Raw genomic sequence first — 23,577 nt, 5'->3', positions numbered from 1 at the left:
GCTGTCCTGCCTTCAGCGCAGGCAAGGAGGCACATCACGTAAGTGGGTAAAATAGAGGGTGGAGGTGGTCCAGAATATCCAGCCACAGCAGAAAAAAAGATCTATTTTTAATGGCTTTGGCTCTATGGCGGCGAAACAGGCACCCTCTTGTTAAAGGCACAGAGTCCTCTCTTCTGTCCCACCTCCTGGGCCTCTGAAATCTAGTCCTGAGTTCCAAGGGGGTCACTGAAGGCAGCACTCTCAGGCCTGAGACTTGGAAGCTGCAGAGCCCAAGCAAGGGGGTAATGATATGGGGCAGGGTTTTACTTTCCTGCAAGTATCAGACACCCAGGGCCAAGGCACACACTGGCCCCTACAGGACAGAGTCTTTAAGTACAGGAGGCAGCTGAGATAGTCCCTGAGAGCAAACAGTTCAGGTCTCCCAGAGCAGGTTCCAACAACTTCAGAGCTGTAGTCAGTGCTCCAGACCCCCAGGCAGTGTGAAGTCCTTGAAGCTGTAGAAGGAGATGTCACCATGATCCACCAGGGCAAAGATTAGTGGGACATCCCCACTCTGGTAGGACAATTGCTTGAGGCTGCAGAGGTCTGGGACAGGCTCATCAAATCTGTAGGTATAAGGGTTAGACTGAGACTAGGCTTACCACCACTTAGTGGTGGTAAGCCCCACCACTAAGCCCCAAGATACCAGCTCCTCTGAGGCTCTCAGGGAAGACAGTTGGGAACCCTTGAGCTCTCCTGTCTCCAAATGACATGGCTCTGATAAGTTCTCCAAGAGACACCCAGTACTCTAGTAGGGTAAGGGAGTTAGGAAGGGCCAGGTTCTCACCACTCAGCCTAATCCACATCCCTTCTGCTGGGTGAGCTCATGACTAAAGTGGTATAAGAGAGACTACCCAAGAATGCTAACAACGAGGAACCAAGGGTCGAGAAACTTGAGCTCCTATGGCATTAACTGGCTGTGTTGCCTCATACATATCGCTTAACTTCGCTGGACCTCAGGTTCTTCTCAGGGATTGGCCCAGGAGAGAATAAGGGGAGAAAGTCCCTATGGTTCTCAGGACACCTGGCAGTAGCCCAGGGGTGGTGCTTGCTCATATCATACCCACTAATGCACATCCGGACATAGGGTTTGCCAGGGTTATTCTTTCGGAATGAGGCCACAGCGTCAGCCTGGTAAACATCAAAACTGATCTCCAAGCCTCCGGACTTCTTCAGCAGCCTGGAGAATAGAGTGAGAAACCTTAGGACAAAGACTCTTTTTCCCACATTTCCTTTCCACCACACCCTTTTCCCATCACCAATTCCAGGAAGCAGCCTTGTCCAGGGGAACTGAAGCTGTAAGGTGCCACTTAAAAGAGAGGAGCTTCAGGGCTGGGTTGAGGATATAGCTCAGTTGGTAGAGTGTTTGCCTCACATGCACAAAGCCCTGGGTTTAATCTTCAGCACCACCCAAAAAAAAAAAAAAAGGGAGGTGGGGGGCTTCAAACCTTTGAGATAAACCCCACCTGTCATTCTTCCCACTCCCCTTGCACAAATGAACATTAGCTGTTGTTAGGAGCTAAAGCATGTGGGAAAGGGTCCCAAAAGGCATCCTCTAGCTCACAACCAACCCTAGGAGCCAAATCCCAGCTGTCACTTCACCTAGCAGCTGATATAATTACGAAGATAGGCACCACTTGGAAACTTACCCGGCACCTCCATCAGCTAGGTGTGTTGTCTGCAGCACGGAGATATGCTGAAGGACCAGGGCTACAGAGCAGTGAAAACAAGGTGTTGGAGAGATGGGAGGGGAGTCAACTTTATACCCACTCCCTTCACATTGCTGAATCTGCTATCTAGTTTAGGGTTGCCAGATTTACCAAAATTTCTTTAGTATAGTATGTCCTGTGTAATATTTGCAACATACTGAAAAATTACATTTGTTTTTGTTTTGGCTATACAGGGGTTTGAACCTAGGGGCACTCTGCCACTGAGCTACACCCCTGGTCCTTTTTATTTTGAAACACAATCTTGCTAAGTTGCGCAGGCTGAGTTGGAACTTGCAATTCTCATGCCTCAGCCTGAGTAGCTATAATTAATAGTGTAATTGCCAGGCCCAGTGGCAAAAATTAGTTATTGTTACTTGAAATTCAATTCTAACTGATTTGGTGACCCGAATCTAGTCACCTACAACCTACCATGTCCCTATGATGATTTTTAGTAGTTCTGAATTTGTTACTACATTTAGCTTGGGCAATTTTTACCCTGCTAGTTCCCTGTGCTTAAAACCAAGGACAGTAGTTATCCTTTAATTTAGCCAAGATAACACTTCCATGTTCAAACTAACAGGTTTGGAGGGGAGGAGACCACAGCTAGTAAGTGTCAAAGTCACTGATATTATCTTGTTTATAGTTTTAAGGATGCACGTGCAGTTTCACCTCTCACCTCCCTGGACTGACTCACAATGGCTAAACCTTCCCCTGTGGGCACTGCTATTCAAGTCTACAGAACTGACTGTCCTCATAGGTTCCGTCCTCACAGGTTCCATTCTACCCAACAGCTGTCTCCTCTCACATATTAAGCTTCATCCAGCACTGGTCAATCCATGACCCTTTCAAAGTCATGATTTTCAGCTACCAGTGGCCTGCAGAGATATGGCAGGATGAAGAGGTACCTGGGGAGTCCACCTGTCCTGGACTCAGCAAGGGGGTGATGGGCTGACTCCACAGGTGTCGGGGGTAGCTCTGACTCCTCTGTATGTCTCGCCTCTGCAGCAGCTCCTTGTATTCCCGCCAGCTGGAGCAAGATTGCACCTCAGGGTCTATGTTTATGTCCTGGAACTGCTGGGCCTCTGCTTTTTCCTGGTCCCATTGGGAAAGCTTCTCCTTCCGCTGGTTCAGCTTCTGACACCAGGATTCAGCATCTATCTCCCGCCCAATGACGTTGGCTGGAAGCAACTCTGGGGCTGGGGCAGATAGGAAGGTGTAGCGACCATCCAAAGCCATGTTGGGGAAGGAGATCTGCTCAAAGTTCCAGCGAGGCTTACGAGCTCCCTTGATTCCATTCTCTACCTTGCCACATTCTCGGTCATACCCCACACTCTGTCTGGTCAGACTAGGGCACGGCTCCAGGGAACCCAGAAATGGAAAGGTGACCCCTGGGCCTTTTGCAGGGCTTGGCTCCTGGGGTTTCTCAACTGGGCATTGGCTATTTTGGTTGCAGTCAGGTGGGCTGGAGGCTGCCAGGCTCGTGGATGGCAGGGAAGTCTTCAGGGCCGTGACTTTTTTATTAACACATCTGAAGGACATGGGAGAAAAAGCAACACATTAGCTCCTGACTGCCAAGGTGCACACACCCATGTGAGCTGAGGAAGACAGGTCTTCTGCTGTCTCCCTGGGTCTATGTGAGAACTACTGCCCAAGCCCATGCATTCTTCAAAGTCCCAGCCACCAACACTCCCAGCTTGTGGCCACAGTGGGGGGCATTACTCAGAGCTGGTATTCCTCTTCCTCTTGCCAGTCCCATCCTCCAGGCGCTGGGCACAGCCATCCAAGTTTAGCTGCCTCTCATAAGGGGACAGGACGGAGCTATGGAGTAAGAATGAACAGCAGGTAGGCAATAGATCCACTTCCCTACACTGGTGCTCCTGGTGGAGTTCATGAGGAACTGGCCAAGAGGACAAGTCAGCGCTAAGGTCAGAGCCATACCTAAGAGTAAGGCTCTGAGCAGACTTGCATGAAAGATACGTGGGGACAGCCACAAGGGCCATTATGTGCCTTTGCCTAGGCTCTGGATATCACCAATGACACATCTAAGCAGAGACTCACTGAAGAGCCAGCAATAATGTGATTAATCAGAATGGGACACAGCTCAGTTGTAGAATGTGCCTGGTATGAATAAAACCCAGGGTATGATAAATTTAAACAAATGATTAATCATTGATGAGGAAAACCAAGAGGAACTAGAAAACTTGAAAAATCAGAAAAACAAAGATAAAATTAAAACATTTTTTCTTATGTATATATGTACACACAGGTGAATACTGACTAGTCCCTCTATGTCTTTTTCTCACAAAAAATGGCATTGTAGGGCTGGGGATGTGGCTCAAGCGGTAGCGCGCTTGCCTGGCATGCGTGCGGCCCGGGTTCGATCCTCAGCACCACATACCAACAAAGATGTTGTGTCCGCCGAGAACTAAACAATAAATATTAAAAATTCTCAAAAAAAAAAAAAATGGCATTGTACTAACACACTACTTTGTAATCCCCTTATTTCTCCCCACTCAATCATATATTATGGACTCAGTCCCTTATCACTATAGTATAGTATTCTTCCCTGCCATGTTTCCCCCCTCCCCCCCACTGGGGATTGAACCCAGGGCCTTCTGAGCTACTGAGCTACTTCCCCGGCCATTTTTATCTTTTGAGACAGGGTCTTCCTAAGTTGTTTAGGGCTTTGCTAAATTGCTGAGGCTGGCCTTGAACTTGTAATCCTCCTGCCTCAGGGTCCAGAGTTGGTGGGATTACAGATGTGCACCATAGTGCCTGGCCCTGCCATGAATGTTTTTACTTCTCCCGATGTTTGATACAGCAGCCACTATTTCAAGTGTCTGTTAAACTTCAATCAATTAAAATGAAATGAAATTAAAATTTCAGTCCCAGAATTGCACAAGCCACATAAATTAGACAACACAGATGTGGAAGTTTTCATCACCACAGAAAGTTCTATGAGAACAACACTGCTTAAATAGATAAGCAGCTCTTAGGCTGTTTCTGATTTTGTAAAGTGATGGTGTTTTGTGTACATTCCACACTAAATACAAGTTGTGTGGGGCAGCATTTGGATCTGTTGTTCCTCAGCAACAAGTGCAGGGCCTGACACCAGTTAAGTGGTCAATAATATTGCTGAATGAATGAATGAATGTTCTCACAAGGGAACTTCTATGCACAGCCATGACTATTTCTCTAATATAGATCCCACTTTTCTAAAGGTCTATGTCCAGGGAGCTGCATTCCAGCCAAAGGTTCCAGGTAAGAAAAGGCCACTTTCTACCTAGGGTTAAGCATCCAGGTCCCAAGATGAGAATGAATAAGAAAGGGATAGGGACTTACCTCGGTTGGAATCGTCGAACCACATAGCCCAGTCTCTTCAGGTGGCTGAAGACCTCAACAGGAAAAAAAAAAAAAAAAAAAAGTTCAGATTTTCATTCTTAAAAACACCAATAGTTCCCCAGACACAAGCTGTTCCCCATTTGCTCCTCCTGCACACCCCACAAGGTGTTCCCCCCTTGCTTCTCCTGTACATTCCCAAACCCTAGGACTACTGGGACCACATGCATTATAAATGCCATCCCCAAAGTATGATCTGTTTCTGAATTTCTGTTCTCTTATTCTGGACACAAATGACATTTAGCAATTTTATTTTTATTTTTTGTGGTGCTAGGGATTAAACCCAGGGGCACTTTACAACTGAGCTACATCCCCAGTTCTTTATTTTTAATACAGGGTCTCACTAAGTTGCTGAGGCTAGCCTCGAACTTGTAATCCATCTCAGCCTCCTGAATTACTGAGATTACAGGAGTGTGCCACCACTCATGGCAGCATAAACACAAATCCCAAAAAGCCAACAGTGATGGACCAGAAGAACTATGCCCTAGAATGTTTTGATACTAAGTTTGGACAAAAAGTTGGGAGAAGGTGGTAGTTATCTCCTCAATCCCCACCTCTCCATAGTCCTGAGTGGAAACAGTCCCTAGTAAAAAGCCACATGTTCATCCTTGTGTCCCTCATCCATATCAGAGGGATATATCAGGAAATGTCTCCCATCACTTGATCTGACCATTTCCTCCTTTAAGGACCTTCTCTTGGCTTCAGTGATCCCACTTGTTTTTCTCCTTTGTCACCAGACACTCCTTAACTTCTGGTCCTATATTCCCCCTAACCTCCCCAATATGGTAAGTCCCAAGTCTCAGACCCAGCCCTCTGGATGCACTCCCATATAGACCCATGGCTTACATACCACCCATGTGCTTATGATATCCACATTTTATGTCTCGCCTTGACTTCTACCAAGACTCCAAGCTTATGTATCCAATTGTTTGTTTGATATCCTCACTTGGATGTCCAAGAAGCACCTTAAAATTAACTTTTCTGAAACAAGCTCTTTGTGGTCTCATCTTCTGGAATCTGTTCCTTCCTGGGTCTTCCCAGCCAGCAAATGATATTACCACTCAACCACTGGTTCATGACCAATGAATAATCCTTGATTCTCCTCTATCCTCAAATCAAAAATCCAATGCATTGGCAAAGTCCTATCCATTCTTTCTCCACAATTTCTGAGATTCATCTATTTCTTTTCATTTACTGATATCCCACCTCATCCACAACCTACCTTCTCTTACCTAAACAAATATCCCAAACTCTACCACTTCTCCTCTACTTCATCTTCTATCTAGCATCTTGTTCTCTGTAAAGATAATATTCATTTGCTTATTTTATTATCTGATTGCCACCATTAAAATGTGAGCCCTGTGACAACGCAGTCCTTGTCTGTCTTGTAGCCACCCCAGCATGTGACACTAACTATTCCTGACACTTTAATGGTACTTGTCACAACTCACTGACTTAATGAATGGAGGCTCCAGGTAGTGGTGGTGGGAGGGGGGATATGACAATTACCTGGTACTGCAGGAAATTCACAGTATCCCCAGACAGCAACAGCTGGTAGGCCTCCTGGATAGACAGTGGCAGGTCTTGGTGGAAGAGCTGAATAGAGCCCTGGAAATGGGGACCACAGTTCAGCTGTGCACCCTTCCTGCAGTGCCACAGCCAGGGGCAGCTCCTGGTGCTATATTCCCACCACCACCTCCCAGCATCTCAGCAAGAATATGAACAACCAGCAAAGTGAGAAGGCACCCCAATTTGAACAGGAATCCCTGCTCCCTGCACAGAATTCCTGCCTCCCTGTCTAACAAGCCCAATTACAAGTTCACTGGAAATGTTGTGTATGCTTTCACTCCAATACAAACAAGTCCTTCCCATTCCTTGGTCCTATTTCCTCTGGGGACTCTCCTGGGACTGCACTCACACACTCCAGCAGATACAAAGCCTCTTCGGGGTGAAGCCGCTGCTGGCCCTGTTCTGAGAAGCCCATGGTCTGCCAGAATTTACCCTGTAAGGGACCCAGAGCAAGAGTCACAAATGAACTAGTATAGTGATACCCCTGCCTCCACCAAGAATCTTAATTAAGCTTCTCCAGAGACCCTCATCGTAACTGTTCTTATTAACAGAATATCAGCAAAAATTTCTTAAAAAAAAAAAAAAACTCAATGTGAGTTTTTTGTGAGGACTAAATTGCTGTCTTTCAAAAAGCTAAGTTTGGGGGCTGGGGATGTGGCTCAAGCGGTAGCGCGCTCGCCTGGCATGCGTGCGGCCCAGGTTCGATCCTCAGCACCAGGTACAAACAAAGATGTTGTGTCCGCAGAAAACTAAAAAATAAATATTAAACTTCTCTCTCTCAAAAAAAAAAAAAAAAGCTAAGTTTGGCCACAGACTTGATGTTACTTCTGCTTTTGTAGTAAAACTTGCAAAACTCTTGAAATTAAAAGAACCAAGGTAACACCATTTTGTTCTGGCCTGAATCCATTTTATGCTTGCTTAAAATGTTTTCTTTACAACCTCCTGACAGCTGTATCTATGTCGACTACAGTACATTAGGAACTTTCCACAGCCCTGACTATGGCCCTGATGTATAACAAAAATAACGCTGAAATGTATACTCAAAACAATTCTCTCATGTAATCAAAAATATCTGTCTTTCCGAACTACATCAACTGTCTTTGTTGTTTTTGTGGGTTTTGCCTTTATAAACTCTGTGCTTCCAAAATCTAAGTGCTGGAAGTTCTTTGAGGCGTTAGCCTGCTCCCAGTCGCTTGTCTGGCTTGTTCACTAAAGGACATTTTTTCCCTTTTCAGTTTGGCTCAATAAGCATGGTCATGGTCTATAATTCTTGCACACACCGTAACACTGAGACTAATCTAAAAAAATCGGGCTAAAGCACTTTTTTGTGAACTAAAAAATAATAATAATATTTTTAGACTCCTACAAAAATATAATCCTTCAAGTCCCTCCCCCACCGTGGGTATAAAGTTCCAAGAATTTCTAGCGGCAACAGCCCCTCTAGACCCTGCAGCCAATAAATCTGCTTCCTGAAAATTCCTTGGGTGTCCAGCCTCTTCCGTCCTACATCACTAGGAGGGCAGCGACGGGTGACCGTCACTGAGCCCGGCCGCTCACCGCAGGGGACTTCAACTCCACGAAACCCTCTTCCGGCCTCCACTCAGCTGCCACCAAGCTGCCCCTGGCGAGGAGTAGGGAGGGGTCCGTCTCAGTCCCCCAGACACCCCGGCGGGGTCTGGCCGCGCCGCCCAGCCGCCCCCCACCCCGGCTCAGCCCCCTCACAGGCGCTCCACGCGCTCCTCGGCCAGCAGCTGCCAGAGCTCTTCGCGACATAGGCGCAGCCGCTCCGCCTGAGTCGCCGAGCGGTCGGGAAGGAAGTCCTTGGGGCCATGCGACCGCTGGGGCAGCTTCTGGGACCGCGAGCGGGCAGCCAGGAGCTCCGCGGCACTGGGGGACAAAGAGACAGGGGTCGGCGCCGAGCTCGAGGCCACCCTGCCGGGCCCGGCCCCCTCTCCCTACCGGCCGCTCACCCCGCGCCCCCGGACCCTCGTGCGGCACCTGAGCACGCGCCCCGCGGGAACCTCCACGCCCCCGTGCTCGGGTTCGGGCTCCATCGGGCCTCGTCTGCGGAAGCGCGCGCCGCCCATGCCCCGCCCACCGCCGGAACTCCGCGCCGCCCTAGCGCCCGCGGCTCGGAGCCGGGCTCCTCCCGTACCCGGCCGACACGCCGGCTTTCCCCCTTCCTGGTGTGCTGGGCCCTAGCGCCGACCCACACACGTGTACCTCTATTCCGGCGACTGTTTAACTTGCAAGTGGATGCGCAGTTTTCAGTCCTGTCCCAAGTCCTCTTCGGGGCCCCTCTCTAGTAAAACTCGAACTGGCGTCAGGGACTGTAGTATGAACAGATGTGGGACCCTCCACTCCCTCCCCCGGGCTGGGCAAGGAGGGAAAAGGATTTTAGAGAGGGGATAACAGTGGGTTCCCGGATTGCAGCTTTGCTAACTGGAGGCCACCTGGGTCTGTCGGGAGCGGTCTGGAGAAGTTCGAGATCCCTTCAGGGTCTGCCATTGGATCCCTTCCGAGGAGCTCCAAAACTGAGTTTCGAGGGCCTCAGGGTGGGAGGCGCTGTCCGGCCCATGCTGGTGCTGAAGCGCCACCCCAGCCCTCCAATAGCACCTCCTCGAGGCTGGGGTCCCCATCGCCGCCACCGGGGCCGCCCAGTCACTGTCCGCTAGGTGTCATCATTGCTCCAGCCAGCAGAGTCAGGCGGCTCGCTGACTCTGGTCGCGGGCGGAGGTCGCAGAGGGAGTCCTGGGAGGGGTGGGACATAGAGGAGAGGGGCTCTCCAAGTAGGGTCTCGGGTCTTGCCAAACCCCTTCACGTCTCGTCTCTCACCGAGTCATATCCAGGGTATCTCATCCTTCGATCCAGACACTAGATCCGAGATCGTTCGGAGTCCACAACCCGGACGTAGCAGCGCTAGCTATCGCCCGCGACCCCCAGCCTTCTCCACCCCACCCCGACTTCGTTTCACCTGCGCGCATGCGTTGATCCGGCCAGTGCCCAGGGTCTGGAGTGGCGCGAGTAGGGGCGGGGCTTGGCACGCATGGGGGCGGGGCCCAGGGCTCTGACTGACAGCTCGACTGAGCGGCCGGGACGGTCCCTCTCCCGATCCGGCGGGAGGGAGGGGGGAGGGGCGGGATTTCCTGCGGGAGGTGCAGAGCCGGCCTTGGAAAAGGAGGAGGAGAAAGGGTTGCGGCGCAGGGGGGCAGTAGGAGCCAGCGTCCGGAGTGGCAGAGACCGAGCGGAGCCAACTGGACCCCGGCGGGGCGCCCGGGAGAGGTGAGACTGCGGGGTCTGAGCTGGGGGCCAGCACCCTTGGGAGCCGGCGCAAACTAACTTTTCTTGCGGGATCCGCGGGCGCCTCCATCTCTCCGTTCCTTCCGTCCTCCTCGCGCCCCCTTTTCGTCCTCCGGCATCTACCCCTCCAGCGCTCGGCCCTCCGGGTCCCTCCCGCCGCTTTGTTCCCCGGGTCGGCCTGGGCTGGGCTCGGCTGGGGGTTGCGCGGCGCTGGAAGGGCATTCCGAGGGGCGGGGGAGCCAGCCCGACCCCAGGCACTGCCAGGGGCGCCCTCCCCCAGTATCGGCCGCCGGCCCTGTGTGGGGGGAGTGCCCTTTAAGTTGGGCTTGAGACATTTGGGGAGTGAGTGGTACCCCTCCAGGGCCCCAGGCCTGCTCGGGTCTCATGCCACAAGACTCTGGCAAAAATTCGCCGCCACCGAGGAACTGACGTAAGCCTTTTTGCAGTGAAGTCGAGGGTCTGGGCTTCAGGTTCAGGCTTGGGGAGCCGTCGGCCATCGGTGCCCCAGCTCTGTCTCTCTTCTTTGCTCACCCCACATAGAGTGAGGAAGGGTCAGCAACAGGTGCTGTGAGCTTCCCTGTGTAGCAGGTAGATGCCCCCAGAAATGGGATCCATAAGCTCCCCATTCCACCCCCTCAATTCATAAAGAGCCCTCGGGCTAAAGCATCCAGCTATTAAAGTGAAGCCTAGGTAGGGAGGAGTCTGGGGGCAGGCGCCTTGGACAGGGAGTGACCCCTGCCCGTCTGCCTGTGCCACCCTCCTAGGCCCCACCTCCTGGCCCCAGTTGTCTGTGAGTGTCACAGCCTGGGGCTGTGGAGAACGGGCTTCCAGCCTGGCCTGCTCCCGTGTGTGGTGCTGCCAGGGCCCCTCCTGCCCAAGGCTGAGGTACTACTTAGTGCCCTGGGGCCCCCATGACTCAGCCTCCCCCTCACAGGATACCACCTCCCCTCTGTACATACTCCTCTCAGGCATGGATGGCAGTTCCCTCTCCCCTTTGAGGGACTCCTTGACTCCCAGGGTGGTTTGGGGACTCCCTAGAGGTCATCTTGCTCATCCTGGTGCCCTGCTTCTCACTTGCAGGCTCTGGCCCAACCTTCAGCAGAGGTACTGCACTGTTGTCAGACCCCCACGACCTGGCCACCACTGCTGCCTGAGGGAATGCTGGCTGCTCCTGAGCCAAGCTGGGAAGCTCGGCGTGCCTGGTCCCAGCCCATCCCCGGGCTGTCAGAAGCTGCAGGCTGATATCTGTGCACATTTCAACACAGCCTCCGCCCCCTCCAAGACTGGCTTTCCTGCTTATGGTGGCAGCTCACAGAGCACATTAAGGGAGCATCCATCAGCGCCTGACAAGGAGCCCACTTCCTGGGACACCAAACGTGCCCCAGGACTAGAAGCCCTTCCAGGGGCTGAGGCATGGCATACTGACACTTGGCTTGGACACATTTCCCTGTCTTTGCCCTGGACTCCTGAGCCTAGAGCCCAGCCTGAGGATCAGAATGGGTCGTGAACAGGACCTGATCCTTGCTGTCAAGAACGGAGATGTGACTGGTGTACAGAAACTGGTGGCCAAGGTTAAGGCCTCAAAGACAAGTGAGTACTTGGTGGGGTGACCAACCAGCTGGGGCCCTCCCTTGAGTGCTGAAGCTACAGAAGGAGGATAGGGAGCGGGGTGGTCACTGGGTTCTGTGAACTTAAGGAAAGACAATGGTCCTTTTCTGGACAAGAAGTGCCTCTGTCTGGGAGAGTTAAAGGAATTGGATCCCCTTTGCTGTGTGTTCCTAAGTGAGTCACTTAACTTCTCTGGGCCAGTTTCCTTGCTTGCCAGGAGAAAAGATGGAAGTACATTCATTCAAATTTTTTTTGAGTGCCTATTGTGTGTCAGGCTCTGTTACAAGCCCTGGGCCAGATTAGTGAACACAACAGACCAAATTTCCAGCCCTCGTGGTGTTGCCTGCTAGCTGGTGGCTTTTGGATGTCTTTGGCACCATGGGGTTTCTGGGTATGTGTCCGGAAAGATTGAATGGGTAGAGCTCCATGCCCACTGTCAATCCTACGTACACTCAACTAGAACCTCTCTGTGTTTATGTCTAAATTTCTGGGGGGGTTTTCCTTTTTTCAACACAATCTGACCACTTACTAAAGAACCTCTTTTCCACTAACTCATCTGTGTCCCCTGAAAGTATGCAGCTAATTTTCTAGAGGTTTCCATGGTCTGGAGGCTCTAGTTCTGACAGGGCTGTGGGGGGCTGAGGCCTGGGTGGCCACACCTGAACCCCATTTCTTGGGTCCCTCTGTGGTGACACCCCCAGGGAGAATAGACCTCTGGCCTTTAGGGTGAGCTCTCTGGGTTGTCCCAGGAGGCCACTGGACTTATGTCCTGGAGGTCCTAGATGAGCAGGGACAGCTGGTGGTTCCTGCCACCAGACTGGGTCTGGATATGGAGTTCCTGGGTCCTGTGCACAGGAAGGAATCCCTATGCCTGGAGATTTTATACCATTCTCACCCGCACCCCTGAGTATGAGTGCCAGGAGAGGGACTTTACTAGTGTGTACCCGCCTGCACAGCAGGGTGGAGGCCTGGGCAGGAAGCGATGGTGCCAGGGGTGATGGTTCCTGTCCCTGGAGAGGTGGGTGCAGGGTGAATGTAATAGAGGAAGGGGCTGTGGAGGTCCCTGCGCAGCCCGAGAGTGGGAGCCATTCCCCCTCTCCCCTTACCTCTGTGTTTGGGCGACCTGCCCAGTGGGGCTTTGGTCATACTCCTGCTGTCCTCACATCCCTGGGACCTCAAAGTGAGGCCCATGGGAGGTTGGTGGGCGAGGTCCAGGGACAGGTGGCAGGAACTTCAAAGCCAGGCTCCTAGGCTCCCTATGCCCAGAGGGAAACGTGTGTAGGGGAAGAGGTCCCTTCACTCAGTCCAAAGAGGAGATACACAGGTACAGGTGTGGACATAGGTAACAAGGGCCTGGAATTCCTTGTGAAGTCCTGGCCACGTGCTTCCCTTCCCTGTCCTCTGAGAAGCTGGAGAAACTGGCAACAGAAGTGAGATCATAAGGTGACCTTGGCAGACCTTCCAGTTTATGAAAAATTGTGGTCCTCTCACTTCCCTGTGAGCTGGTGTTTTTATATCTGTTGTACAGGTAAGGAAAGTGACACTCAAAGGTTAGTGACTTACTCAAGGTCACATAGCCATTGTGGGGCGGATCTGAGATGGATCTGAGATAAACCTGTGCCAAACCTGTGCTGAGTTCCGTGCCCCACCACCCCATGCTCCCTCACTGATAGTTGATTTCTGTGCTCATCAGCATTTCACGGGGATTGTTCTAAAAGTACAGATTCCCTGGACACCCCACCCCCATTGAACTCACCAGAAAGGCCAGGACTCTGCAAACCAGAAAGTTCTCCAGGTGATTCTAATGCCTTTCTGAGAAGGGGAGAGGGGAAACTCCTGTTCCATGCCACAGAGAGGCTAACTAAACTGCCACTCTAGGAAGGGAAGTGTCAGGGCTCCCTTTTTCCCTCCTGTGGGGATGGCCAGCACTTTCTGGCTATCAAAAGAGAGCAGAAGAGACGTCCTCCTTCCGCCTCCTACATCTGCTGTCTGGCCTGCATTCTTTCCCCCACCTGATGCTCTTCAAGTTGCAGGTGGCTGGCAGGAGAAGGTGCGTTTGCCATGGCCTTGCCCCTGTTCCTGCCCCTGTCCCTCCCTGCCTCATTTTTCTGACATCTCCTTCTGTGGCCAGAGGAAACGGAGTGGGCTGGTGTGACTGACTGAGCTCACATCCCCTCCACCCCCAGCCAGGCTCGGGAAGAAGGCTGTGTGGCAGCGGAAGTGCCTGAGCCACTGCCAGGAACCAGGACCCTCCACCCTCCGGCTGAGCCCCTAGCCCAGTCACTTTGAGCCTCTCCCCTACCACCTTTCCGGCCATTGTTCTGAAAAGAAGGGAGCCACCCAGCCTGGCCCTGCCCCTGTTCCTGTGTCCCTCCTGTCACATTGTCCTGCCCCTCCCTGGAGGGGCCACATCCAGCCACCCAGCTGCCCATCCCAGATTGGCCAGGCTGGCAGGCTGGTGGAAGGGTGGGTGGGCCAAAGGACTGTGTCTTCCCTGCTGCCCTCATTGTCTTCACTGAGGCTCAGAGAGGCTCCATAGCTGGCCCAGGTCCCCCAGCCAGCCAGAGGCAGAGTGAGCATGGGAGTCCTGCGCTTGCTGCTTCTCAAGCTGTTGTACCTTCCCTCGCCCCAAATGGTTCTGTGTGACAAGGTCTTTGCAAAGGGACTAGAGAAAATCTGGAAGGCCCCCATCTCTCCACTGTTACTCCTTGGCTCTGTATTTACCTTTTTGGTGCAGTCCTTCAGCTCAGCCCTCCATGTGACTATCCCCTCCCTCCCCATCTCTTGCTTCTCACTGCAGGATTGGTCTCTCCCTTTTGGAATGAGGCCCTGCCTTGCCCAGGCTGCTGGGGTATTCAGGGGCCCACCAGGGCCTGGGGGGCAGGCCTGGACCAGCATGCTTGGCACTCTGCCCAGCCCGGGTGGGCAGGCCCCCTCCTTCGCAGTAGGGGTGGGTTCCAGAAGGAGGCTCAGGCCTCCTGTGACAGGCCTTCCCCTTTCCCTCCCCAACACTTCAAGGACCGCCCCCACTGTGTCCTGGCTGCCTGAGAACCTCACCTGCATGCACCCTGTCCTGAGGAGGCAGGGTCTCAGCCCCTCCGCCTGGGGCTGGACAGCTCAGTCAAGAGCCTGAGGGGGGCGAGTCAAAGGATGCCACTCAAGCTGGCACAGAACCCTCTGAGATCCAGGGGACAGATGGGAGATGGTGCCGCTCTTGCTAGAGGATAGCATGGTGCTAGTAATGGCCAATGTGTAGAGTGCAGAGTGAGCAGGTTCTGTGATGGCCCATTTTACGTAAGAGGACACTGAGCCCGGAAGGTTAAATGACTGCCCATACTCACAGCTAGCACGAGGCAGAGCCAGGGCTAGTACAGAACATAGCCACCTTCCCTACTAAGCTCCACCTTGGGATGCTGCAGGGGTGGGCAGTATATCCCTTGGGCCCTGCCCTGGTCCTTCTCTATTCTCTTCCTCACCCACTGTTTTGGCCCAGCGGGACAATGTGACTTGCTCCCTAGCCCTTCAGACAGGAATGCTAACCATGCGCTCCGTGGGCCTGTCTGTTGAGGGCACATCGTGCCAGTGTCCCCTCCCGCCCCCTTTGGGTCTATAAACCAGCTGGGCTGGGCCCCGGGAGCCAGGCCACCATTGCAGTGGCTCCCTGCACTTGATGCCTCCAAGCTGCTAGCTTGTGGGCCAGAGTGAGGAGCCACAGGCCAGGACCAGTGAAGGGCCATGGGGCAGGTGTTTTCCTGCACACCAAGAGGTCAGCTGGGCTCTGGGAGTTGGGGTTGCGGCGGCAGCACTGGGTGAGGGATGGGTGAGGTCAGATGGTTGCATGTTCCCTGATGCCCCTGCCCTGACCCCCAGAGCTCCTCGGCTCCACGAAGAGGCTCAATGTCAACTACCAGGATGCTGATGGGTGAGTAAGAGATGCTGAGTGACGGGAGGGCCGGAAGGGAAAGGTTCTGGACTCCAGAATCCTTTCCTCTCTTAAACTTGACCCTTGAAGCATATTTGCTGAGAGCTCTGGGTCCTGCCTGGGTAGAGCAGAGTGTGGGGGTCCTTCCCACCCACCCTTCAGTAGGTTAGCCCTGAGCATGGGGAGGGGCCTGAGGCCTCTCTGAGGGGTTTCCTTGAGTTGGATTCCTCCTGGGCCCCTTTTCTCCCTGGAGGGTAGGAGCCTGAGGGCTCCTGCTCCCACGGCCCCCTCCCCTAGGCTGGCTGGGGGGGGATGCCAGACAAACAGGCCACTCAGCCCAGACACTGAGCCCTTTCATGCTACGGCTCGGCTGCTGTGCGCTCCCACGGCAGGGCTGGCAGGGGTGGGGGTGCAAGTAACCCATCCCTGCCAGGCCTCAGGATGAGTTTGGGTGTGGCAGGCCAGGATTTGGGGATGGAAGACTGCTTACTGACATCCCCTACTTTGTGTTCCCCCCATGCCAGATTCTCTGCTCTCCACCATGCCGCTCTGGGAGGTAGCCTAGAGCTCATAGCCTTGTTGCTGGAGGCTCAGGCCACTGTTGACATCAAGGACAGCAATGGTGAGACTGCAGTGTGTCCCCGCCTGGTGAAGGTAGAGGCTCAACCCAGACCTCTGACCAGAGCTTGCTCTTGTTAGGACACAGCAATGCTATTTAGTTGTTCCCAAAGCTTCTCTGGGCTTGCAAATGGCTTTCCCTCTTTGTAGCCTTCTGGGAGTAGAGAGTGGCACTCATGTCTTGATATTCAGATGAAGAGGTTGAGGCTCAGAGAGGTTACTCACATCACTGGCCTGTGGTTGCCAGATTACCTGTAGTGGCCATGGTGGACTCTGGCTTGGGACCCATGCAGCTGGATTTCTTCCTGACCAAATCTGGGTTGATCCAGTGTCCGCACCTTTTTGGGCTGTCTCCCCTCCCAGCTGGGTGGCTCTGCAATCTGCTTAAGTCCCTCAAACCCCAACGCCATCCTGGGATCTCCCTCAGAGCCCTTCCTCCTGCCAGGTATGCGCCCACTGCACTATGCAGCCTGGCAGGGCCGGCTGGAGCCCGTCCGGCTACTGCTGCGCGCCTCTGCAGCTGTTAATGCCGCCTCGCTGGACGGGCAGATCCCTCTGCACCTGGCCGCACAATATGGACACTATGAGGTGGTATGTGAGCCTGCAGTAGGGATGCTGGGCGGGGAAGCCAAGAGGTCAGAGGCCAGCCAGGCCACGCCCCCTCACTTGGCTCTCCCCACCCCAGTCAGAAATGCTCCTCCAGCATCAGTCCAACCCATGCCTGGTCAACAAGGCCAAGAAGACGCCCCTGGACCTGGCCTGTGAATTTGGGAGGCTCAAGGTAAGGCCTATAGTCCTGGGGGGCTCTGAGTGCCTGTGTCTGTGGGTCTCAGGAGAGGTTCCAACTGGGTGCTGGGTGCTGCATGCTGCAGGTGACCCAGCTGCTACTGAACAGCCACTTATGTGTGGCGCTGCTGGAGGGTGAGGCCAAGGACCCGTGTGACCCCAACTACACCACACCCCTGCACTTGGCTGCCAAGAATGGCCACAGAGAAGTCATCAGGTACCCACAGTGACCCCCCCACAACTTCTTCATCCCCTTCCTGTGGGACCGTCGGTGCCCCCTCCGTGCCTCCCTGCTGCCATCTTCACCCAGGCTCCATCTCCTAGTTCCCGGCAGTTGGCTTTCTCCCCTGGCCCAGTACCCCTGATTCCCTCTGCCCACCACAGGCAGCTCTTAAGAGCTGGGATTGAAATCAACCGCCAGACCAAGACAGGCACAGCACTCCACGAGGCTGCACTGTATGGCAAGACTGAGGTGGTTCGGCTGCTCCTCGAGGTGGGTATGGCACCTGGTCATTCCACAGGTGTGTGTGGAGCCTCTGTCATGTGCTGGGACCAGGCGGGGAAGCCAGGGTGATTTGCTTTGTTTGGATGGCGGGAAAGAGGCCCCGGCTTCCTGAGTGGTCCTAAGGCCCAAGAGCAGCTCCACCTGGTTGGAACCTAAGCATGCCTCTTGCTAGCTCGTCCCTGACCTGGTCTCTGAAATCCTCCTTCCTCACCTATAAGGTCTGAAAATGACAACAGCACCCACCTCCTGGGTGATAGTGAGGACTAGGGCAGAGATGACAGAGTGCTTAGCATGAGCTCCTGCCACTGTTTACCTAGGGAGGTGTGGATGTGAACATCCGGAACACGTATAACCAGACGGCACTGGACATCGTGAATCAGTTCACCACCTCTCAGGCCAGCCGGGAAATCAAGCAGCTACTTCGGGGTGAGTGTGTGGGAGAAGACCCAGCCAAGGGCTGGAGCCATTTAGTAGGTTCCAGGATGAGGAAGAGGAGTGGGTGTCTCCTGGGGAAGCTGTGAGTGGGTGGGGTGGTAGGGAGATGGCCAAAGGACCTTTAGGTGATGCCTGCCCTCCCTTTTCTCTTAGAGGCCTCAGGGATCCTGAAGGTCCGAGCACTCAAGGATTTCTGGAATCTCCATGACCCCACTGCTCTCAATGTCCGAGCGGGGGATGTCATCACGGTGAGGGGCCCGACAGGCATTCCTTTGAGAACATGAATGTTTGCTGTGACTTACCTGTGATATCAGGCTGTGTTAGGTCTCCATCTGCTCCCTTACTTCTTTCTTTCCAAATCTGGGGAGGGTAGGCCCCATCATCATTTCTTTTTTAAAGATGACAAAATTGAGGCTTAAAGATTAAGTGACTTGCCCAAGGTCCCACAGCTGGCAAGTAGCAAGCTAGGATTAGAGCACAGGCTCTCTCTGGTCCTCTGTCTCTAAGCTCTGTGGCACAGGGGCATTGAGCTGCCTGCTGAACACAGGAGCCAAACTTGGGCTGGCTTGGATATCAAAGGCGAGTGCCCTGAGAGTAGGGGAAGAGCTGGACCCCCGGGCTGTTGGACGGTGGCAAGAATAGCTTGATGTGGGGAGTCATCATCCCTTCCCCCTACAACCTGTCACAGGTGCTTGAACAGCATCCTGATGGCCGCTGGAAGGGCCACATCCATGAGAGCCAAAGGGGCACGGACCGTGTAGGCTACTTTCCCCCAGGCATCGTGGAAGTGGTCAGCAAGCGGGTGGGCATCCCTGTGCCCCGTCTCCCCTCCGCACCTACCCCACTGCGCCCAGGCTTCTCCCGGACAACGCAGCCTCCTACTGACGACTCCCTACACCCTCTTACCTATGGCCAGCTTCCTCGGGTGGGCCTCAGCCCAGACAGCCCAGGTACATTCTCCCAGAGGGTGGCACCAGGCACTGGTGGGGGCGTCTGGCTTTAGCAAGTTGCCAGTCAGCTGTTAGCAGTACCAACTGAGGCTCTGACCTCTGTCCTTCTGCCCTTTACAGCAGGTGACAGGAATAGTGTGGGCAGCGAGGGCAGTGTGGGCAGTATCCGCAGTGCTGGCAGCGGGCAGAGTTCCGAGGGCACCAACGGCCATGGCACTGGCCTCCTTATTGAGAATGCCCAGGTAGGAGCGAGGGCACTGGGACCAGGGCAGGGTCTAGCCCAACTGCAATTCTCCACACGCTGAGTGGGTTCTTTCCCTGTCTCCAGCCACTGCCCTCTGCAGGGGAGGACCAGGTGCTGCCAGGACTGCACACCCCGTCCCTGGCAGGTAGGAAGGCTCGATGGGACCAGGGATGGCTAGGAGAGATGCAGGTGGGGAGGCTAAGGGCTTGCCACCCCTTCCTTCCGCCACCTGATGCCATTACTCTCCTTTCTCAAAGACAACCTAAGCCACCTCCCTCTGGCCAGCTACCGCTCTGGGGAGATCTTCACCCAAGATGTGAGACCAGAACAGCTGCTAGAGGGGAAGGTGAGACCTCTGCTGGGGGTACGCTGTGGGCCTTGAGGGGGTGAGTAGAGGAGATGGAGGGCCTTCTATGGACTTAAGCTCAGCCCTGCGGGAGGCTGAGCTGCTCAGCAGACTCAGCTCCAGCTGTGTCCCCTCCCCAACCCCAACAGGATGCACAGGCCATTCACAACTGGCTGAGTGAGTTCCAGCTGGAGGGCTACACTGCCCACTTTCTGCAGGCTGGCTATGATGTGCCAACCATTAGTCGCATGACACCTGAGGTGGGTGCTGCAGCCAGGTCAGGGAGGGCCCAGCAGGCAGAGGAGGAGCCTGATACCCATGTCCTGTGTGGCAGGATCTGACCGCCATCGGGGTGACCAAGCCTGGGCACAGGAAGAAGATCGCCTCAGAGATCGCCCAGCTTAGCATTGCCGAGTGGCTGCCCAACTACATCCCGGTGAGCCGGCTGCTGGGCTGGGTGCTGGGGCTCTCACTTGGGGCTATGGTTTTGTGGTGCCCCTCCCTTTCTGGCTTGGGTGGGAAGCAAGATCTGATGACAGTGCTCTTCCAGACGGACCTGCTGGAGTGGCTGTGTGCACTGGGGTTGCCACAGTACCACAAGCAGCTGGTGAGCAGTGGCTATGACTCCATGGGGCTGGTGGCCGACCTCACCTGGGAGGAGCTGCAGGAGATTGGTGTCAACAAGCTGGGTGAGGACTGCTCTGAGGCCTTCTGCTTGGGCCCCCCCATGCCTCCAGGGTCTCTAAGAGAACAGAGAATGGGGTCTGGGGAGGTGGGAGTGACCCATCCTAGACCCAGCTAACCTCATTCCTTCTGTCCACCCCTCCCAGGGCATCAGAAGAAGCTTATGCTGGGTGTGAAGCGGCTGGCAGAGCTTCGGCGGGGCCTTCTACAGGGGGAGGCCCTGGGTGAGGGTGGGCATCGGCTGGCCAGGGGTCCGGAACTGATGGCCATTGAGGGGCTAGAGAATGGGGAGGGTCCAGCTGTGGCTGGCCCACGCCTTCTCACTTTTCAGGGCAGTGAGCTGAGCCCAGAGCTACAAGCAGCCATGGCAGGGGGTGGTCCTGAGCCACTCCCCCTGCCCCCTGCCCGCTCCTCCAGCCAGGAGAGCATTGGCGCACGCTCACGAGGGTCTGGTCACTCACAGGAGCAGCCTGCCCCTCAGCCCAGTGGTGGAGACCCTAGTGCCCTACAGGAAAGGAACCTTCCAGAGGGCACCGAGCGGCCCTCTAAGCTCTGCTCCCCACTTCCTGGCCAAGGACCTGCCCCTTATGTTTTCATGTACCCCCAGGGCTCACCCTCTAGCCCAGCTGCAGGGCCACCTCCTGGTGCACCCCGAGCCTTCTCCTACTTGGCCGGCCCCCCTGCCGCTCCTCCAGACCCACCTCGGCCCAAGCGCAGGTCTCACAGCCTGAGCCGCCCCGGCCCTGCAGAGGGAGAAGCTGAGGGGGAGACCGAAGGCCCAGTGGGCAGCACCGTGGGCAGTTATGCCACCCTTACCCGGCGACCAGGACGCAGCACCCTCGCCCGGACCAGTCCTACCCCAACCCCATCTCGAGGGGCTCCCCGCAGCCAGTCCTTTGCTCTTCGTGCCCGTCGAAAAGGCCCTCCACCCCCACCCCCCAAGCGCCTCAGCTCAGTCTCTGGCCCCTCAGAGCCACCTCCACTAGAAGGGAGCTCAGGGTCCAAGGAGAGTGCTGTGGGGCCCCGAAGGCGAACACTGAGTGAACCAGCTGGCCCCTCTGAGTCTCCTGGTCTGCCCGTCTCATCTGGCCCTGCGTCAGACACAGAGGAAGAAGAGCCTGGCCCTGAGGGGACACCCCCATCTCGGGGCAGCTCCGGGGAAGGGCTGCCATTTGCAGAAGAGGGGAATCTTACTATCAAGCAGCGGCCGAAGCCAGCTGGCCCCCCAACCCGGGAGACGCCTGTGCCCCCTGGCCTCGATTTCAACCTCACAGAGTCAGACACTGTCAAACGGAGGCCCAAATGCAGGGAAAGAGAGCCACTGCAAACAGCACTGCTAGCCTTTGGGGTGGCAGGAGCCACCCCTAGCCCCTCTGCTCCCCTGCCCTCCAAGGCTCCTAGTGAGTCCCCCACCTCCACTTCCTCTAACCCGTCACAGCCTGACTCCAGCAGCCTTTCACATCAAGGAGCTCCAGCCACTCCTCCAAGCCCCATAACGCAGCCCCCCGTCCCCCCAGTGCCCTGCACTGGGCCAAGTCTGGAAAATTCAGCAGGTGGTAGGCAGAATGTGGAGATGGAGCCCCCCACTGCCCCTGCTGCCTTCCTCAAGGTGCCTGGAGCAGGTAGGAAGCTGAAGCCTGTAGGGGTGGTATGCTGTGTACAGGGGACATTTCAACCCAGATGAGTCACCTGCCAACTTTTTTGTCTACAGGAACAGCCCCCAAACCTGTGTCTGTGGCCTGCACCCAACTCGCATTCTCTGGCCCAAAGCTGGCTCCCCGCCTGGGCCCTCGCCCAGTGCCCCCACCAAGGCCCGAGAGCACAGGGGCTGTGGGCTCAGGCCGGGCCCAGCAGAGACTGGAGCAGACCAGCTCATCCCTGGCAGCTGCACTAAGGGCTGCAGAGAAGAGCATTGGTGCTGAGGAGCGAGAAGGGTAAGGATGCTGGCTGTCAGATGGGGTGGGAGAAAAGGGTGGGCATGGAACATGGGTCCTGGGACTATCACAGGGGGATGTTGCAGGCAGAGCCTCAAGCTGGGGAGCCCTCCAATAGGATGGCAGGACCTCAGGTTTTAGAGTCACCCAGATCTGATCTGAAGGGATTCCTGGTGATTGCCTCCGTAGGGGGATGAGAGCTTGGGCAAGTCCCTCAACCCCCAGCCTCAGAAAAACCATCTGTAAGGAAGGAACTCCTGCTGCCCAGGATGTTTTGAGCATTAAGAGGTGATGCGCACTGAGTGCCTGGCACCCAGCAGTGGCTCAGTGGCAGCTCCTACCCAGGGCCAATGGGCTGCAGGCCTCTGGCCCCTCTGATCCAGCCCTTTCCCTTGCTGCAGTTCCCCGGTGACCTCCACCAAGCACATTCTGGATGACATCAGCACCATGTTTGATGCCCTGGCTGACCAGCTGGATGCCATGCTGGATTGAGCAAGACCTGCCTGTGGTCCTCCAGTGGTGCCCACTGTGACCTGTCACATTCACTACCTTTGGCCCAGCACAGAAAAGGGCTGGCCACCCTAGGCAGAGGCCTAGGGCTGGTCGGGCTGGAGTATCCTGCCCCAGCAGAGCCCCTCCCTGCTGCTCCCAACACAGCTGTTAATGCTGTGGGGCAGCCCTGGGGAGGGGCCAGGGGCCTCATCAGAACCTGACTAGCTGAGGGGTCTCGGCTGCGTCTCGTCAGAGCCCCCTCCCATGTATAATCTGACTGGATGGGGACCCTGCTAAGAGCTTTCTCCTCAAGGAGGAGGTGGTGGCAGGGCTTCGGGGGTGCTGTCTCTGTACTCCCACCCCATGTTTCAAGTTCCTGTGCTGAGGGGATGCCTCTGTCCACCCATGTGCTGCCCTGGGTGGGGCAGTGTGCCTGGCTGGCCCCCTCCCTGCCTGTGTACATAGGACATGTAAATACCCAACGGGGCATGCCCTCATGGTTGGCCATGTTCTGACCAGCTCCTGTCCTTGCTCCTGCCATCCCTCACTGGGAGACAGTATTAGCAGGGTTAGGAAGCAATGGGATTAACAGATCCCCAGTGTCCAGACTTTTTCAACTGTAAATGTTATTTTTTAAGCAGAGAGAAATGCATATATTTTAAATGGAATTTATTCTATCTATTAACTGCCTGAGAGGACGCAGTGTGGGAGGGCCTTCAGACCACAGCAGGGACACCTGCTGCCCACCTCAGCGCTGGAGGCCCGACCCAGTTGGCCTAGGCCCTGGCTCTGTAACCATTAACCTTTCCCTCACTAACACCAATGAAAGTGTCATTCCACATGACTGGGCTGTCTGTCTGGATCTGTGCCATGGACCCAAGTCCAGGCTCTTCCCTGAGCTGGCTCTAGGAGCACCTGCCTATGTGGAAAAAGAAAGGCTTGAGTCCTCGCCTTCAGGGCTCAGTGCCTGCAGCCTGGTGGTGACCACTTCGTGCCTACCCTTTTGTAGCTGCCTCATGGACCAGCCACAGGTTTTT

The 23,577-nt window shown here is 55.0% G+C and overlaps 2 protein-coding genes across 4 annotated transcripts; one reads left to right on the top strand and one right to left on the bottom strand.

Annotated features, from left to right (window-relative positions):
- Nucleotides 1-102: 102 nt before the first annotated feature.
- Nucleotides 103-8,789, bottom strand: Tsen54 (tRNA splicing endonuclease subunit 54). 2 transcript variants are annotated; one of them, XM_026404814.2, is made up of 11 exons: nt 8,715-8,789; nt 8,439-8,603; nt 8,274-8,337; nt 7,066-7,149; nt 6,657-6,755; nt 5,091-5,143; nt 3,468-3,566; nt 2,654-3,276; nt 1,689-1,749; nt 1,103-1,219; nt 104-605 (listed from the first exon to the last, which is right to left on the bottom strand). In XM_026404814.2, the coding sequence occupies exons 1-11, from the start codon at nt 8,768-8,770 to the stop codon at nt 455-457; spliced, it is 1,572 nt and encodes a 523-aa protein (XP_026260599.1). In that variant the 5' UTR covers nt 8,771-8,789; the 3' UTR covers nt 104-454. The 2 variants fall into 2 exon arrangements, with proteins under 2 accessions (XP_026260600.1, XP_026260599.1); XM_026404815.2 differs by lacking the exon at nt 7,066-7,149 and having other exon boundaries at nt 103-605.
- Nucleotides 8,790-9,867: 1,078 nt separating this feature from the next.
- On the top strand, nt 9,868-22,558 carry Caskin2 (CASK interacting protein 2). 2 transcript variants are annotated; one of them, XM_026404811.2, is made up of 20 exons: nt 9,868-9,998; nt 11,097-11,606; nt 15,495-15,546; nt 16,071-16,168; nt 16,610-16,755; nt 16,850-16,945; nt 17,037-17,167; nt 17,335-17,443; nt 17,773-17,881; nt 18,044-18,138; nt 18,579-18,840; nt 18,961-19,082; nt 19,169-19,229; nt 19,342-19,430; nt 19,580-19,690; nt 19,765-19,866; nt 19,981-20,119; nt 20,261-21,736; nt 21,826-22,048; nt 22,450-22,558. In XM_026404811.2, the coding sequence occupies exons 2-20, from the start codon at nt 11,513-11,515 to the stop codon at nt 22,538-22,540; spliced, it is 3,606 nt and encodes a 1,201-aa protein (XP_026260596.1). In that variant the 5' UTR covers nt 9,868-9,998; nt 11,097-11,512; the 3' UTR covers nt 22,541-22,558. The 2 variants fall into 2 exon arrangements, with proteins under 2 accessions (XP_026260596.1, XP_026260594.1); XM_026404809.2 differs by having other exon boundaries at nt 16,592-16,755.
- Nucleotides 22,559-23,577: the final 1,019 nt, after the last annotated feature.

The sequence above is a fragment of the Urocitellus parryii genome, chromosome 7 (genome assembly GCF_045843805.1).
Source record: "Urocitellus parryii isolate mUroPar1 chromosome 7, mUroPar1.hap1, whole genome shotgun sequence".
In the NCBI taxonomy this organism is placed as follows: Eukaryota; Metazoa; Chordata; class Mammalia; order Rodentia; family Sciuridae; genus Urocitellus; species Urocitellus parryii.
Note: the sequence above shows the minus strand (reverse complement) of the source record. Positions and strands in the feature narration are given on the sequence as shown.